This window comes from Mesoplodon bidens (assembly GCF_964165515.1).
Source record: "Mesoplodon bidens genome assembly, chromosome: 6".
Taxonomy (NCBI): domain Eukaryota; kingdom Metazoa; phylum Chordata; class Mammalia; order Artiodactyla; family Ziphiidae; genus Mesoplodon; species Mesoplodon bidens.
This window is the reverse complement of record NC_138162.1, coordinates 7053965-7072120: the sequence shown is the minus strand read 5'-3', so window position 1 is coordinate 7072120 and position 18156 is coordinate 7053965. Positions and strand designations below refer to the sequence as shown.

Here is an 18156-nt window from a genome sequence, read left to right as displayed (position 1 = left end):
ACGACAGGTGGGGACCGCCCCGCAAAAGTATGGCTGCCGCGCTCCCAGGGCCCTCCCCGCAGGCGGTTGGCGAGTCGCGCGGCGAGCCGGCCGTTGGTGCGCATGCTCTCCGGAGCCCCGCACCAACATGGCCACCGCCTCCGGGTGAGCGCGGCCGCCGCGAGTCGGCCGTTGCTGGGCATGCTCCCTGAGTGCCCCGCATCAATATGGCGGGCGTCCTCGCTGGGGTGACATTAATTCTCGGTTTTCGGCTCTAGCCGGCCGGTGCTCATTTCTCTTCGGAAAGCTCTGAGCGCGTGGTGGGGCCGGGGAAAGGCAGGGTGGGTGCGGGGGTGAAAGGTGAGAGGGGACTGCAGGCATCCAGACCGGCTCCTGGCGGCGGGAAGATGGCCGAGGGCGAGCGGCGGTCGCCGCCAGGTAGGGCGGAGGGGCCGCGGTGGAGTGGGGGGTCGGGGGCGGTGCCAGGCGTGGGGGCGGGGACGGGGTGTGGTGTGTGGGGTGCTCAGCGAGGGGAGGAGGGTCGGGAGGTGGAGGAACTCGAGGGGCAAACGCTCTTGGGCCCTGAGGAGGAGCAAGAGTTGAGGGGCCCCGAGGGAGAAGTGCTGGGGGATCTGGAGGGAGGGCAGGATCCCGGGACTGCAAAAGGGCGATGGGTGGGGCGTAACGCCAGGACTTGGGGAGCCTGAGTTGCCTGAGGGTCGGGTGGGCAGCCCCGTGGCCCGAAGGGGAGGCCTTTTCCACACCTGTGCTGCTCCTGCTAAAGTCAGCTCTCGACCTGGCGGGGAAGCAGCCAGGGATGGGGGCTGCTGTCTTCATTAGACCCTGCACTGGGGCTGGGGCTGGTGCTCCGTGGGGCCTGCCTCGACCCCTCGGCCCTGACCACCCCTCATCACCTGCTCTCTTTTCCCCCTGGAGATCTGGCTCCGGAGTTTCAGTGGCTAAGAAGTTACCGAGGGAAACTGCTCTTGGTCCTCTAAACCACTGATTTAAAAACGCTGGTTGTACAAAGAGACGGCTTTCTTTCTGGCATCACCATCTGTAACTTTTATTTACACTGTTCATCTCAAATAACTGGGATGGAGGTGCGAGGGAAAGGAACTTCTTAGACCTGTAACGTGGGGAAATGGAAGGGTGTTTGCTGACCCCTCCCCCTCCCCTCCCTTGAGCTAAGAAGGACTTGTAAAATTCTGTCAGAGGTGCAAATAGGTCGGCTAAACAGCTACTTCAAAACAGCTATGGTTTCAAAATGGTTTTGAAACCATTCACGGTTCCTTCTACCTTGTCTCCCCTTTTATGACCTCTGGGAAGGTGTCAGGAGGGAGAAACTTTGAAGATCAAAAGAGGCATTCCCTCTATTCCCCACCCCGCCTCAAAAAAAAAAAAAAAAAAAAAAACGAAAACAAAAACCCAAAGAGCTGGGTATGGTCTGTTAAGGCATTTGAAACCAGACATTTATTTTGTTTGGTACAAAACTTCTGTGCATGTGCCCTTAGGAGTTCCGGTAATGACATCAGGATATATAAGGCAACCAGAATTATCAGTGAGATGAATGTGTCTGTGAAGATGGGCGGTGGGAGGTGTGGGGGGAGAACCTGTGCACTGAGACCGAGGAAGGCTCAGGGAGGTTATCTATGGCTGAGAAGATTCAGGTTCCCAGGAGGTGTTCCTTCTTTGAAGTTTGAAACAAGGGATGTTTAGGAACAGTGGAAAGAACTGCTTAACTCAGACAGTGTAGTGATGAAAACCTTGGATTCTGGAGTTACATAGACCTGGCTCTACCTGGCACGCTGCCGCCTCTGTGAGCCTGTTTTCTTACCTCTCAAAATGGGGCTACTGTAGCTTCCTCACTGAGCTGGTAGTGTGTGTTCCGTAGATGGTGTGGGCAAATCATGGGGCGTGGGGGTAATCAGTAAATCTGGATTACTGTTATCCTTTTCAAAGATGGTACAGGTTAAACATGTAGACAGGTTCCCAAATCGTAGGTGATAACGTATTATACTCTGTGGGATTTTTTAGGAACACCTAAAACTCTGGATGTTTCTATCTTATACTGAGGGGTTGTAGGGGATCCAACTGTCCCGTGGCACCTTTGTCAGAGGCGGAATAATCTGAGGCTAGAGAGGCTGTGGGTCTGACCTCATTGATCACAGTCTCGAGTTTGAAGGCTTGTCTTTTTGATTTGGGATTGCATGTTCTGGCGAATTGTGTGTGTGTGTGTTTCATCAGTGATTGGTCGCAAAACTTCCAAGTAGCCTTTCCACTGGGAACAGGGCCCAGCCCTGTGAAATAACGTCGGGAGGGCTAGTCCCTTGCAGGGAACAGTTCTCGCAAATTTAGAAAAGGGCTCTGTTCCCAAAGATCATGTGCAAATGGATAATTTGGAACGTAGAACACATTTTCCCATAAAAACAATGCGGTTAGGTCGCCAGCCTGACCTACAAAGCTTTTAATTTAGCATCTTACTTGAAGTAGCAATTTATTAATAGTGTGGTCGTCAATTTAAGGTTCTGGGAACAGGACTTGCAGAACAGGTGGGAGGAGGAAGAGAGTTTCCGGTCTGTTCTTTTGGGCCCTGGGTTGAATTTGAATTAGGCAGAGGTTTGCCTTGGTCTTATCCCAGATTCTCTGTCTCCTTAGGTCTCCAGGTCTCCTGGCACTTTTCCTTTCCTCAGGGCCTCTCGAGGCAGGCTCTAGTCCCCCAAAGGTCACATGTTCTAGAACCTACTTAGGTCTTTGTTCCCTTTTCTCCATGCAGCTGATGTGAGCTAGGTTTTAGGAGGACAGCAATGGAACAGATTTATACTACATTGTGAGTGACTGATAGTCCTTTACACTTCTTGGAGAGTTTTCATTTTTATTTATTTACTTTTTAAAATACATTTATTTTTTTAAAATTTTATTTATTTTTGGCTACGTTGGGTCTTCGTTGCCGCGCACGGGTTTTCTCTAGTTGCGGCGAGCGGGGGCTATTCTTTGTTGCGGTGCATGGGCTTCTCATTGTGGTGGCTTCTCTTTGTTGTGGAGCACGGACTCTAGGCACGTGGGCTCAGTAGTTGTGGCTCACGGGCGCTAGAGCGCAGGCTCAGTAGTTGTGGCACACGGGCTTAGTTGCTCTGTGGCATGTGGGGTCTTCCCGGACCAGGGCTTGAACCCATGTCCCCCGCACTGGCAGGCAGATTCTTAACCCCAGTGCCACCAGGGAAGCCCTATTTATTTTTTTAAAAATTATTTTTATTTTTTGAGAGTTTTCATTTTTAAAGGAAGGGGCTTACTAATCCGACAAATCTCCAAGAGTAGCTTCAGGCCCACAACTCCCAACCCGTAACCTTTGGGACTAGGTGTATTTTGGAATTCAGAGTTTTTCAGATTTCAGAAAGCAGTGTCCCCTAATCAAACAAAAAGATTTATGCAGCAAAACATAAATTTCAGCTAAATGGGATACACAAACTACCCTGTGTTTTCCTTTCCCTCAGCTTCTGAAAATACAGAAACTCTATTTAAAATAGTTTATTTCTGATTACAAAAGCACCACAATGCCAGTTTTTAATAGTAATATGTAGCTTAGAAAGTGGAAGTCCTTTATACATCTTACCTCCTAGAGATGACAGCTATTAACTTTGGTGTTTAATCCTTTAGATTTTTCCAATGCATAAGCTAATGGGTATATGTGTTATTTATATTAGTATGTAAATTTTTTTTTTTTTACAAAAATAAGATATTGTATATAATATACTGCAGTTTTGTTTCTTCATTTATTAATATTTAGGCTGTTTTTCTCATGTCAGTAATTTAGATTTTGTTCTTTTCAAAAGCTAGGAAGATTTCCATCATACGGGCATATCATTATTAATCCATCACCTTATTGATTTATATTTGGGTTGTTTCTAATTTTTTTCAATGCAGTAAGCACTTTTATATACATCTTTGTCTATTTCTGTGGGCACATCTGTAGGGTTGATTCCTACTGTTGGCTCAGTGGGTGTAGTATGCAGTTTTTACTTCAAACGACAGTGCTGAGTTGCCCCCTCAGCAGATTCTACCATCTAAGACTCCCACCAACAGTGCAGGAGAGTTCCTGTTTCCCCTTCCCCAATCAGTGCCAGATGTTTTTAATCTGCCAACCTGATTTAGAAAAGCAGTCTCATCTAATTTACATTTCTTTGCTTATTCGGGATGTTGGTAATTTTTTTCAAATGTTTATTGGCCATTTTTTTTTCCTTCTTCTTCTTTGAGTTGCCTGTTTATGTCTAAAAGGTCAATTATTTTTCTAACCTTTCTGCCTGCTTGGGGAACAGGAGGAGAGGGCATGGGAGATCCACTGGACGTATCAGTTGTTGAGGGGGTTGCCAGGATTGCCCAGCTCCTTGCAGAGTGAGGAAAGGCAGGAAGCCAGTGGGTTTGGCTTAACAAGCCAATACTTTATCCTGGGAGTACGTGTCTGGTTTATGCTAGGGCTTGCGCGTTGGAGTCTTGGTTGAGAGAGAGAGAGAGAGAGAGAGAGAGAGAGAGAGAGAGAGTGTGTGTGTGTGTGTGTGTGTGTGAGAGAGAGAGAGAGAGAGAGAGAGAGAGAGAGAGAGTGTGTGTGTGTGTGTGTGTGTGTGTGTGTGTGTTGGGAGGGAAGGATTCTATTTATCTGATTGCTTTTTCATTTTCTTTGTCAAGATTCTTCGGAGGATATCCCTCCAGCCACTGAGAACTTCATCATTCCAAAAAAAGAGATCCACACTGTTCCAGACATGAGCAAATGGAAGCGTTCTCAGGTACCAATGGTGTCTGCACTGTAGGGTCAGAACTGGATGAGAAACTTGGGCTTTTTCAAAGACAATGGTTTTCTAGGCCTGAGTGGGGCTCTGAGCTCCTGACCCTTTTTGCTTTTGGAGCTAGAGCTGTTTAGAAGCTATGGAAAGAGGTGACAGGGGAGCTGGCTCTCTCTTCCCCCTCAGGGGCAGTACTCAGGGCGCTTTAGTGGGAAGGTCCCTGGGGGCTGGGGTGAGGATAACCATGGAGAGTTCTGCTCCAGATTCTTGTAAGCCATCGCCCCTTGGGTGTTACTGTATTGGCTGAACATCCTACATGATGGAGTGGGTCACTCTGATGCTTGGTTGCAAGTAATAGCAAGTCTGGGAGCCAGTGTATCACAGGGAGAGGAGGTTACCACATGGAAACCTAGGCCAGAGAGGTGGCTGAGTCTAAAACACCGGGGAACTGGGATCCCAGTTTTCTGCACTTCTCAGTCTTCATGGTAGGCAGAAGATAACAGCTTGTACCTTCCCGGCTTCAGGTACGGGCAGTGGAAAGACTGGGACTAAGAAAAAGAAAGCCAATTTCAAGTTCTCAGGGAAGGCCTTGCGTCCAGCTCCATCCAGTTGCCTACACCTGGTCTGGGCAGCTGGAGTGGGGAGTGTCACTTGGGGAGTGTCACTTGTATAGAAGGGTGGCCCAGGGTCCTGGCAAGCTTGGCAGTTTCTCTGTGAGGAGTCTGCTGTGCTTACATTGAGCCCAAGCCCTACCGCAGCCATTTCTTGGCCTTGCTGGGGCCGGGGTCATGCTAGCCTGTCTGGCTCCTCTTTCACAAGCCTGCCCTTTAAATATCTGGAGATGGTTATCGTGTCTTTCCGGAGTTGCTTTCTCCGCCAAGTCTTCCCTGGGATAAACACCTTCGTTCTTTAGCTGCTCAAAGGATGTGGTTCGAGTCCTTTCACCACCTTGGTCGTTCTGCCTCAGGGTTTCTCAAGCTCAGCACCGTCGACACTTGGGGCCGATAATCCTTTGTTGTAGGGGCTGTCCTGTGCACTGTAGGATGTGTAGTAACAGCCCTGGCCACTACCCACTCAATGCCAGTAGCAGCCCTCCTCCCAGTTATCACAACCAAGAATGTCTCCAGACATGTTGGAAGTCTCCTGGGAGCCTTCTCGCCCCGGTTGAGAACCACCACTTTTTTTTTTTTTTTTTTTTTTTTTTTTTTTTTTTTTTTTTGCGGTACGCGGGCCTCTCACTGCTGTGGCCTCTCCCGTTGCGGAGCACAGGCTCCGGACGCGCAGGCTCAGCGGCCATGGCTCACGGGCCCAGCCGCTCCGCAGCATGTGGGATCCTCCCAGACCGGGGCACGAACCCGCGTCCCCTGCATCGGCAGGCGGACTCTCAACCACTGCGCCACCAGGGAAGCCCCGAGAACCACCACTTTTATCTTCCCTGAACCTGCAGGAGTGTCCGAATCCAAACGTGGCTTTAATTCCTTGCTTTCCCCTAGATGTGTTCCAAAGAACATTGGGTGTTTATGATGCGCCAGGTACTTCAGCTGATGTAATCCTCACAAAAACCCTGGGACTCTGAGGTCATCTCCATTTTGAAATTGAGAAAACTGAGGCCGGGAGGTGAAGACATTTAGACATTGAGCAAGGCACAGTTAGTGGTCGAGATGAGAGTCCAAAGAGTTATGTCTAGGTTGCCTGGCTCTGGAGCCCCATGGGTTGAGCTGCTGTGCTCTGGGCAATAGGTGGGCAGTCTAATCTGGCCCTCCGCCTGTTTTTTTTTTTTTTCTTTCTTTTTCTTTTGGCTGCACTGGGTCTTAGTTGCGCCATGCGTGAGGGATCTAGTTCCCCGACCAGGGATCGATCCCGTGTCCCCTGCATTGGAAGGCAGATTCTTAACCACTGGACCACCAGGGAAGTCTCCATCCCCCCCGCCCCCCAACATCCTTAAGTGTTGGATAAAGAGGAAGCAAGAAAGTGAGAGGCAAAAGGGATGAAGAAGAAACAAGACCACACAGAAGTTGCTTGCTGCCAGGAACTGCCTCTACAGGGGCCTGCACCTCAGTGCTTTCTTAGCCCTGTGCTGGCTGTAACCTGCAGCCCCATAGGGAAGAGGTTGCCCAGTTGGAAGCTGGGGATGGGTGTGCTGGGAGACCTGGCCATGGGCAGAAAACAGCTTCATCTCCTGGGAGCAGGGCATCTTCAATGCAGGTACGCAGCCTGGCCTGCCTGGTGGGGGAAGCATCTGGAAAGTTACCAGGGGATGGACCCTTGGTGGTGTAGTATAATGGTGGAGTACTCGCCGCTCTACTTTGGAGTTTGGCTGGCTGGGTCCTAGCTCCACGTCTAATGACATCTTGGTCTTAGGAGTCACTTCCCCTGAAGCCTTGGTTTCCTCATCTGTAAAATGGGGACAATGATAGTGTCTGCCTTGTGAGGTTGTTGTATAAAGAAGCTGCTGGCAGCAATGGCGAGTGCACAGTAGACTCTGGTTGGAGGTCCAGGTGTCATTCTGGTCACTGGCCTGCCAGTGGTTTTGGACGGAGGATCAGGGTTGGGTGTTTGGCATTATCTTTCTGCTGCTCCTGCTGTCGGGTTGGGAGCCGGGGGGGCAGCTTGGAGCTCTGTGGTGACTGGGCGGAGCTGGGGGCTGGCAAGGGTGTAGAGGGTGGGGCTCTGACACCCTTCTCCACATCCCACCCCCCCTCTGTTTGGCAGGCATACGCTGACTACATCGGATTCATCCTCACCCTCAACGAAGGTGTGAAGGGGAGGAAGCTGAGCTCCGAGTACAGAGTCTCTGAGGTAGGCAAGGGCAGGAGCCTGCTGGGCAGGGCCTTTCCGAACATAACTCCCGAGAGCCCACAGTGGGGCCAGTGCAGAAACTAAGATCACCCAGACACACGTGCAGCTGACATTTAAGTGTCTACATTTCTAATTAAAAAAAAAAAATCTGTGAATAGATGTGTATTTATAAAATTGAGATCAAGGTATATAAGCTGTTTTAGAGCCTGCATTTTTGTTGTGTTTCGTTTTGTTGTGTTTTTTGTTTGGGGCCGCACCGTGTGGCTTGTGGGATCTTAGTTCCCCGACCAGGGATTGAACCCGGGCCCCAGTATTGGAAGCATGGAGTCCTAACCACTGGACCGCCAGGGAATTCCCTAGCCTGCATTTTTGTCAACTGGTGTCTGTATGTAACTTTTTAAATTAAAAATGATCACAAAAGAGGTAAATATGCTCACTGAAGAGATTACTGTTAGAGGGGTCTTCCCTGGCGGTCCAGCGGTTGGGACTTCACCTGCTAGTGCAGGGGGTGCGGGTTCGATCCCTGGTCGGGGAGCTAAGATCCCACATGCCTCGCGGCCAAAAAACCACCAAAACATAAAACGAAACAATATTGTGACAAATTCAATAAAGACTTCAAAAAAAAAAAAAAGGTCCACATCAAAAAAATCTTAAAAAAAAAAAAAAGAGATTACTGCTAGAAACGTGTATAACACGAACAGAAAAGCTGGCCCCGCCCTGTATTCCTCCCCATAACCAACTCCCAAGGGCAGCCTCCTGCTCACAGCGTGGGGACTGTCGCCCAGACCTGCCCCGGGGGCTCCTCTGCCCCCTGAGCCATGCCCTCGCTGGTTTAAACAGTCCCCCGCTTAGACTTTGAGGTTATTTCCCTAAACACTGCTGCTCTGAACACCCTCGCACATAGACCTGTGGGCGTTCTTTCCTAAGGATTCATTCCGAGAGGTGGAAATGCTGAGTTGCAGGGCGTACACTGCTTGGTGCTCTTTGGCTGTGTTTCGAAGACCGGCTTGTTTGTAGAGGGAGGGTGAGAGCTGTGGGGAGGCTGATAGGCACGGGAAGGTGTGGTCTCGCAAGCTCTTGGCTTTTGCTGGATGCCATCCCAGCCCCGGTGCCAGGCCTCCAGCGGCCTCCTGTGTTCCTGTCCCAGGAGCCCAGAGCCCCCTTGAGCTTTATCTTATCTCAGACCCCAGGCCCGAGCAGCCTCTCAGTGCCTTGTCCACCCAGCTCTCTAGCCGTAGCTTCGGTCTGTCGGGTAAGGCCTGGCCCTGCCCTGGCCCAGTTCCTCCACCTTTCACAAGGCTGGCATAGCCCTCATGCTCCTGGACCCTAACTGGCTGCTGGGTGGCCGAGGTCCTGTTCTGTCACTGCGGGGAGCCAGGCCTGTGATGGGGATTGACAGCCTTCTCTTGGGAGCTGGCCCACCAGTGACTTCTTGGGTTCCTCTTGGGCCTGCTCAGTGCTCTGGGGCTTTGGCTGTGGGCGCAGACAGCGGGGGGTGGGGGGAGAGAGGGCCTCTCCTTGAGCCTGTGATAAGGAACGCTCAGTGGGCTGGAGAATGTGGGGGAAGCCTAATTAAAGGGCAGTGTTGTAATTACCCGAGCAGATCCTGAGCTGCCAAAGCCCTCTCAGGTCCCTTCATTACCCCTGAGGCTTTGATGGGAGATGTCCATACCACCCAGGTGTTGTCTCAGCTCAGGAGCCATTCTTTTGGCAGGATTGCAGCCTGGTTAAGTGCTTGGGTTCTGGAGTCTGGCTCATCAGGTTTTGATAACCTCTCACTTCTGAGCTGAGTGGCCTTGTCGCCTCTGACGCTCCATCTCCTCATCTAGAGTGGGAAGAGACACGGACCTACTCATGGCCCCTGGGGAGATCCCGCATGTAGGTTTCTTTTTTTTTTAGCACAGAGCCTGGCACATACTAGATGGCATTGTCATTATTAGCTATTGTTATCGTTAGCTGGTTTTCAGTTTTAATTTCCAGTATCACTGATGTTGTCTCACTTGGGGCTCCTCCTGAGCTGGGTTCATTCTCACTCAGGGGACGGGGGTGGCCCGTGTGGTCTCCAGAGATCTCCTGGCTTCTGCCCGCGGCTGGCAGTGGCGGCAGAAGGCACTGCACACAGCATGCGGCCTCCCTTCCTGCCTGGCTAGCTGTTGTGTCTCCTCTGCCGCTTCTCCTGCCTCTCAAGGCAGGGGGAGGCGGCTGCGGCTGGCCGGCTGCGGCTGGCCGGCTGGCCGGCTGGCGGGGGGAGAGGGCGGAGTGGCCTGGGGGTGGCTTCCAGACCACCCGCAGCAAGGGGAACCGGCGAGGGCGATGTATGAGATTGTCTAGACCCATGTTGAGAATGCGCTCCTTCCTTCTGAAATTATGTCTGTCCTATTCTTTGGGGGTTAAAATGTTTTATTTTTGTAAAATAAAGGTGATAGTAGATAGGAGGCTTATGTTTTGTTGTTGTTCCGTTTGAGTTTTTTAAATGAGGGCAGAATTTAAAATTGGCAGGTAAGATTTTGGAGAAAATGTTACTGGTCCATGAAATCTGAAAAGGAAGCTTTGGTCCACGGAGGAGGAGGGTGGCTCAAATTATTCTTCATGCTTCCTGGGGGCTTCAGCCCACAGCTCCCCCCCCTCCAGCCCTCTCCCCCCAACAAGCCAAACAACAGAGGCAGCCCCTGCCTTCAAAAACCCTCTCCAGAAAGAGGAGCTAGGAGCCTTTTAATTATTCACTGGCCCAGCTGAGCTAGCAACTGGGGCCTGGCCCCCGCTGGCTTCAAGCACCTTCTTTATATCCCGTTCAGTGCCTCACCGAAGGCAGTTCTCTGGGGAATCTGTTCTGGTGCTTCTGGGGTCAGGATTACTGCCCCGCCCCTTGTGTCCCCGCGGCTGGCTGCGTGGGGTCAGCTTTGCTCTGTCCTTATCAGCGCTTCCTGGCGACCTGGTTCTTCACAAAGCCAGGCTCTGGCTGTGCGTTTGGTCACATTTCAGCAACGCAGCTCTTTGTCACCCTGGCCCTTGGCCACTGCCAGGTATAAAGGGAACTTTCTCCTCTTACAGATAACTTTCCTCTTCTCCCAGGCCCCCAGCGTAGGGGAAGGGGAGGTGAGGGAGGGCAGCCTCAGGGCCACTGGCACGTTGCTATTTGTGTGGACTGCATGGGCTGCAGTGTGGTTTGTGCCTCCCGGTGGGGGGGGGGGCACTGGCTACCACATACCCCGTTAGCTCAAAGCCGCCTTTTCCCTCCCCACAAATACGCACTCAGCTCTCGGGACCACTTCTCTGCAGGGTCTCAGCAGTGGCAGACCTGACCGTGCCTCGCCCTCTGTGCCTCGCCCTATGTGCCTTTGCCCCTTTTCTCGTGGGCACCTCTTGCTAGTTCCTACCCCCGCCAGGAGCGCCTGGAGGTGTCTCCTTATACCATTTGTACCCGGCAGACACAGGCGAGATCTGCTTCTGGCCAAGGCCCCTCCTCCCGGCCCACCTGTCCCCTGTGTCATGTGCTCCCCGAGCCTTTTGATACCTTTGTCCTGGCCCATTTCTGCGAGCCACATCTGGAAGGGGCACTTTTGGAGCTGCCCTCGCAGACCTTTGTCTTAGATAATAGACAGCATCACCTGATGTCCTCGGTGAGTGACATGTGGTGTGCTAACGCTGCCTGGCCTGTCACACCAACTCCACTCCTTAGTCCCTGCCCTCTGTAGGAAAGAGAGAGGTGAGGGATGAGAGATGGGTCTCAGACACTGCTGGCCTTACAGAGCGTTACCCACGTTCGCACCTCTGACCCAGCATTTCTACGAAGGGTATTGTTCATGGAGTGGACAATTGGGAGTAACCCAGACATTTAACAGTGAGGGATTTGGTAAGTAAATCACAGTACATTGGTACAGTGAAATATTATTCACTTGTTAGAGGCTTTTGCAAAATTATGTTTCCATGTTGCTGTGGAACGAGGGTCATGAGGAAGCTGATCAGGCTACAAAGCAGCGTGTGCCCTGTGACCCCTGATTTAGAGTCTGTGTGTGGATGTATGCCGTCACCCTGTGCCAGGCACTGCACTAGCATGCTTCATGGATGTCACTTAGTCCTTGTGACAGCCCTTGGAGTTATTTACCATCATGCGCATTTTTGAGATGAGGAAACAGGCTCAGAGAGTCAAAGTCACTTGGTCAAAGTCTTGCAGCAACCAAATGGTGTTTTAGCTGTGATCTGAAGGCAGGTCCAGCTGCCTTCAAAATTCTCACCATGGTAAGCAATGGAAAACACTATTAAAAAGATGCAGTAGAAGAGTACGTTAATACAGGTTCCGCCGTTATCTGAAAGTAGAGCGTTTCTCTGAAACCTTTGTAAACCGAAGTGGTGTAAAGTGGAAATCCTCTTTAGATTTCTTTCGGTTAGCAAAAACAGCTACTAATGTAGGTCTTCCGTAAAAGTAAAGTGGCGAAAAGCGAACTTTGGAAAAGCGGGGGATACCTATGGTGTTGATTTCTGGGTGGCAGGATTGTCCGTCATTTTTGTTCTCTTCCTTTTTACATACCTGTTTTCAGTGATGAGCAGGTATTGTGTACTAAACGGAAGACCCCAATACAGTGTAGTAAAGCAGGTCAGGGCTGCAGCTGTGCTTGTGCAGCAGCCCCCCCGGATGAGCCGGCTAGAGAAACCGGGTACAGAAGCCACGCTGGGCCTTCAGCCTAGTGCTGGGCCCTTTCCGTAAGGCCCACTGTGTTCACCTGTCCCCTCCTTCATATTCAGGGTGGCTGGGAAGAAAGGGGGACAGCAGGGAGATGCCAGTAGTGCCAGGCCTTGCGGTCACTGTCCAGCAGCAGTTGGGACTTCGCCCTGTGGCTCTAGCTTGGGGACACTAGTCATCGTGGCTTGGCCCCCTCTATTTGCCTCCACAGGCCATTGAGAAACTGGTCGCCCTTCTCAACACGCTGGACAGGTGGATTGATGAGACTCCTCCGGTGGACCAGCCCTCTCGATTTGGGAACAAGGCCTACAGGACCTGGTATGCCAAACTTGATGAGGTGAGGCTGCCGCAGGACAGGCCTGGGGCTGGGCTGGGGGGAAAGCTGTCAGGTACCAGCATCACCGGGGAGTTTGTTAAAATGGCAGTTCCGTTTCCCAAAGTACAGATGCGTTTACCCTCTTCCGCAGCCATCCTCCAGAATCACCACTGTGGATGCGCAGTCCTCTGCACAGGGCTGTTTATCAGGTGATCGTAGCAACGGATTGAAACGTCCCACATGTCCATCTGCAGTTTATTATCCGTTTAATAAACTGGAAAGTCAACCTAGGGAGTACCATGCAGCTCTGAGAAAGAATAGGGAGGCCGACTAGGGAACTCAGGGGAAGGGACCGCAACTTCCAGTGGTCCCTCGGTATCTGTGGGGGATTGGTTCCGGGACCCCCTGCGGATGCTCAAGTCCCTTGTATAAAATGACGAGGTTCGGTCAGCCCTCTGTATCCACGGGTTCTCCATCTGTGGATACAAAGGGCCGACTGTACTCTTAGGTTAGACGGGAGCTGCGGTGTTATGCACACGGCAAGCTGCCTTTTGGTAAGAAAGAGGGGAAACAGAAAAGGTATGTTTGTATTGCTCAGTTTGCCCTGGAAGGATATGTAAGAGGCAAATAAGGCTGTGGTTTCTTTTTCTGAGGGTTGGGGGGAGGGGGGTGGATGGGAAAGGGTGAAGTAAGACTTCTCCCTGCATCCCTTTTATTTATAATGTATTTATTTTTGAGTCATGCAAAGGTAATACCTGTTAGAAGCAAACAAAAAATAAAAATGCAGGATAGCCACCCCTGGGAGTCCAGATTCTCACCAGGTCTCCAGGAGATTCTCATGCCAGGTGATTTTTGGCCATGCCACGTGGCATGTGGGATTTTAGTCCCCCCAACAGGGATTGAACCCTGCGCCCCCTGCATTGGAAGCGCAGAGTCTTAACCACTGGACCACCAGGGAAGTCCCTCCTGCCAGGTGTTTATAGACTGAACTTAGAGAAACTTGCATCCTAGTTTCTTTGGCCTAGTGTTTTCACATGGAACACAGGAGAGTCCCAAGGACCCAGCAAAACACTGTCCCTGTGTAAGAGTGGCCTGGGGCTGCTTCTGGTCTCTAAGATGTCACATGGGCATATTTTTTTTATTAAGTTATAACTTAAAGAAAGCTGACAAATCATAGCTATCAACCATGTACAGCTTGATAGATCTTTTTTAAAATAAATTTATTTTTATTTATTTATTTTTGGCTGCACTGGGTCTTCGTTGCTGTGTGCGGGCTCTCCCTAGTTGTGGCGAGCGGGGGTTGCTCAGCAGTTGTGGCGCAGGGGCCCTGCCGTTCCGCAGCATGTGGGATCCTCCCGGGCCAGGGCCCGAACCCGCGTCCCCCGCATTGGCAGGCAGACCCTCAACCACTGGGCCACCAGGGAAGTCCCCTTGATAGATCTTAACATGTTTTTACCCTTGCATCCATCCGTATCAAGCCATGGAACATTCCAGCCCTTCAGCAGGGCCTTTGTGCCCCTTTCTAGTTGATATCCCCCAGACTCTTCTGACTGTTATCCTATAGATCGATCTTGCCTGTGTTTGAACTTCATATAAATGTCTGGCTTCTTTTGCTCAACATTGTGTGACTCCCCTGTGCTGTGCGGAGCAGTGGATCTTCTTCACTGCTACGCAGCTTTCCAGGGTGAGGCCATAGCACAAGTTGTCCATTCTGCCGTTGACGGACGGTTCAGTTGTGGGTTGTTTCCACGTTTTGGCTGCTGTAAATAATGCTGCCGTGAACGTCCTCGCATACGTCTTTGGTGGACGCCGGGCACAAACTGCCTTGCTGGGAGTATGAAGAAAGAGGACATCTCTGGAGATGTCAGTGAGTTACTAGATGGGAAAGTCGAATGGCTTCTTCTTAGATCCCTCCTGTCTTGCCCCCAGAACCGTGTCCCCTGGAGGGAGGGTCAGCAGATGAAGAGCCACCCCAGGGTGGTCTCTGTTGTGTGAAACTAAATGCTCTCCCTCCTCTTCCTTCTGTGGGCAGTCGGGGCAGGGGGCCAGGACTGCTCGCTGTGGCAGCCTGGCTCCAGCCAAGATGCTGCCTCTGGGCACCCGGCCGCCGAGATGCTGCCTAACCTGCTGCCACCACTTTGTGTCTCTTGTGTTATCAGGAAGCAGAAAACTTGGTGGCCACGGTGGTCCCCACCCATCTGGCAGCTGCTGTGCCCGAGGTGGCTGTTTACCTAAAGGAGTCAGTAGGGAACTCCACGCGCATCGACTACGGCACAGGTACCCGTTACCGTGGCGGCGCCTGCTTGGCTTTGCGGTGGCCCTTTCTCGGGTTGCCTCCTCTTTGCTCTGGGTTGTGTTGGTGGGGTGAGGGAGCCAGCCGGGGTGCAGCGTGGCAGGTGCAGGGACGCCTGCTGCTCTGGCGTGGTCCACCAGGGGGAGCTGGTGCCACATGCATGGTGGCTCAGGCGAATGCAAGAGCTCCTGCTCTCTCGGGCCCTTCCCTTGCCTCTGGAGGAGCCCAGGCCACAGGGGCGGGCCTGGAGAAGGGCCCCCTTGGACCTGGGTCGTGGGAGAGTGTTGTCATCTGCTCCCCTGATGCTGAGGAACAGGCTTATTATCAAGTGAGACTTTTAGGGGCGGCGCTTTGAGACCAACCAACCAGAAAGACCTGGAGGCGAGAGTGGCCAGGTCAGCAGCGGCTGGGTTTTTCCTCCCCTCCCAGATGCTCTTAGTAGTGCAAGGGTGACGGCTGCCCCTGAGTGAGGTGGCTTGGGCTCTGGCTGCTCACGACCAAAAGCTGTGCAGGTGAAAGTCACAGCGCATAAGCTTTCCAGGCCCTCGGAGGGACCCTTATTCTGCAGAAATAGGACCGGAAGTCACTGAGATGTTCTCTCCTCCCCTCCCCCCAGATATGTTTATTATGACACCATGAACCGTGGGATCCGGCCCAGAGTCCAGCCGGTGGTTTCTGTAGTGCTGACCATTTCTCTTTGACATGACTGGGAAGGAAGGGGGGAGCCTTTTGACCCTGCAGTGTGGCCATGCTTCGAATGTGGCCATGCTTCGAATGTGGCCATGCTTAGAAGCCTTCAGTGGCTCCTATTGCTCTTAGGATAAAGTCTGAACTTTTTTTGTGTGTGTGGTACGCGGGCCTCTCACTGTTGCGGCCTCTCCCCTTGCGGAGCACAGCACAGGCTCCGGACGCGCAGGCTCAGCGGCCATGGCTCACGGGCCCAGCCGCTCCGCGGCACGTGGGATCTTCCCGGACCGGGGCACGAACCCGCGTCCCCTGCATCAGCAGGCGGACTCTCAAAGACACTGTGCCACCAGGGAAGCCCAAAGTCTGAACTTTTTTACTGTGGCTATAAATGCCTGTCTGATCTCCAGCCTCATTGCATTACACTTTCTCCCTTGCTCTCTGCTTTAGCCAGACTGGCCTTCCTAGGGTTCTTCAAACAATCACAGTTGGTTTTCTTTGTTTTGTTTTGTTTTTTTTGCCTCAGGGCCTTTCCATATGCTGTTTCTCCTGGCTAGAGTGCTCTCCTTGCTTCCCTCACGCCCTGTGCCTTGCCAGCTCTTACTCATCTCTCAAATTAAATATTATTTCTGAAGGGAAACCTTCCTGAACCCTAATGTCAGGATCCCCCTGTGATATCCTCCAATTACCACCCTATCCTTCTCCTTCAGAGGTAGGTTCATAGAAGTGATTGTATATTTAATGTCTGTCATCCTGATAGGTCATAAACTATCAAACAAGGGCAGGGACTTCTGGCCTCTGTCCTCTAGTGCCTGACATGGACAGTGATTGCCACCTATAGTAGGTGCTGAATAAATAGGGTAGAATTGATGAGTGAGTTAAACCTCCAAGATAAAATGTGAATGCCTATTTAAGAATCACCAGCCTGGGCCTTTTTAGGAGTAGAATTATAGTAGTAGTGGTTCTTAAAAGGACCTAGTTCTTTCTGGATGGGGAAGAGGCCCCATTACCTCCATGTTGACCCCCCCCTCCTTAGAGGGGAAGTTAACGGTGATTTGGACTCTGGTGAGACCAAGAACAGTCCCACGCCTTCAGGAAGACTGTCAACCTCGGCTGTTTTTTCTCCCCCAGGACATGAAGCTGCCTTTGCTGCTTTCCTCTGCTGTCTCTGCAAGATAGGGGTGCTTCGAGTGGACGACCAAATAGCCATCGTCTTCAAGGTATTCAATCGGTGAGTGAGGCAGGCGGGAGGGGCGGCTGCTGGGGGAGGAGGAGCCGGCGTCTCTTTCCTCCTTGTTACCATCAGACTGGGGACAGGGTGCTAGAGGGGGCTCCCGAGGGGCTGTTGGTTCTCTTGTCCTGTCCTAAGCAAGCTGTGACTGTGAACAGGGTGTCCAAGACTCCTCCTTCCGACAGGTTCACGTTCAGGTAAAAATAAGCGAAGGGAATGTTGCATAATGACCGCTAATGCTTCTGCGGCATTTATCACGTAGAGGTAACTTCTAAGCGCTTTACATACAACTCTTTTTGTTCTCACAAAGACGCTCATTTCCGTTTTATAGATGAGGAAACTGAGGCATAGAGAAATCACGTCCCTTCACTGAGGTCACAGCCAGCTGAACCCAGGCAGTCAGGCTCTGACCTGCTCCCCTCACCACCCAGACCACCTCCGGGCACATGGGTGTGTCTCCGTCACCAGAGGGCGCTGACACCTCTGTTCTGGGCCCCACTCTGGTGCTGCTGATGCCGCAGCTCCAAGGGCGGTTCCCGAAGGGATCTAGGGGATGATCTCCCTGGACTCCCATCAGCTTTCCTATGGGCAACCCGAAGCAAGAGAAGCTGCGGCTCCTGCGCAGGCTCTCAGGTTGTCAGGAGGTGATGGCACTAACCCCCTTTCCCGGTTGGGGTTTTGCCCCTTTCCGGGCCCAAAGGAGGCTGAGTGTGAGGGACGAAAATGAAGTTGCATAATTCTGAGTGTATCAGCTGAGGCGTAACATCGGCATGTCAGTTTTAATTGAAAAGGAGATCTGTTACGCTCTTAGGTGGTTATTTCTGGCCTCCTTTGCTCCCAGTGGCCGAAGGGTTGAGACTGTCTTTCTGCTTTTTGCCACCTCCCCTCCCTTCCCTGCCCTCCTGCGCAGGTACCTTGAGGTTATGCGGAAGCTCCAGAAGACGTACAGGATGGAGCCGGCCGGCAGCCAGGGCGTGTGGGGCCTGGATGACTTCCAGTTTCTGCCCTTCATCTGGGGCAGTTCGCAGCTGATAGGTACTGAGGTGCCCCGGCCCTCCTCCCTCCCCTCCTTCCCTCCCCCCCTGCCCAGGGCACACAGTGACAGCTTGTAAAGCAGGCATTAGACCGGCTATAGACGGAGGCTGCTTGCTGCCGACCTTCTGCTGCAGCTGGCGTGGCAGGCTGGGGAGGCTGAGGCAGATAATGGAAAAGGACGCGGGCGGGGGCGAGGGCGCCTGGCGCGTAGTGGACTGGTATGCAATGCGCCCCGGCTCCTGGCGGCAGCTGCGGGGTTTTATGTTGAAAATGAGGGGTTCTTTTGACTCAGTGACCAGCATCATCCGCTGTTATTATCGAGCCGTGCACAGGGGGGCCCATTGAGGAGCTGCTGCTCGC

The 18156-nt window shown here is 52.2% G+C and overlaps 1 protein-coding gene across 2 annotated transcripts in view; it reads left to right on the top strand.

Annotated features, from left to right (window-relative positions):
* Positions 1-121: 121 nt before the first annotated feature.
* Positions 122-18156, top strand: part of PTPA (protein phosphatase 2 phosphatase activator) — a 28751-nt gene continuing 10716 nt past the window's right edge. The window contains exons 1-7 of one of the 2 annotated variants that reach the window (XM_081237657.1): positions 122-417; positions 4663-4760; positions 7470-7556; positions 12449-12574; positions 14713-14830; positions 16662-16761; positions 17672-17796. In XM_081237657.1, coding sequence (XP_081093783.1) covers positions 387-417; positions 4663-4760; positions 7470-7556; positions 12449-12574; positions 14713-14830; positions 16662-16761; positions 17672-17796 — 685 coding nt within the window. In that variant the 5' untranslated portion in view covers positions 122-386. The remainder of the gene's footprint in view (positions 418-4662; positions 4761-7469; positions 7557-12448; positions 12575-14712; positions 14831-16661; positions 16762-17671; positions 17797-18156) is intronic. The other variant, XM_081237658.1, reaches the window with a different exon arrangement.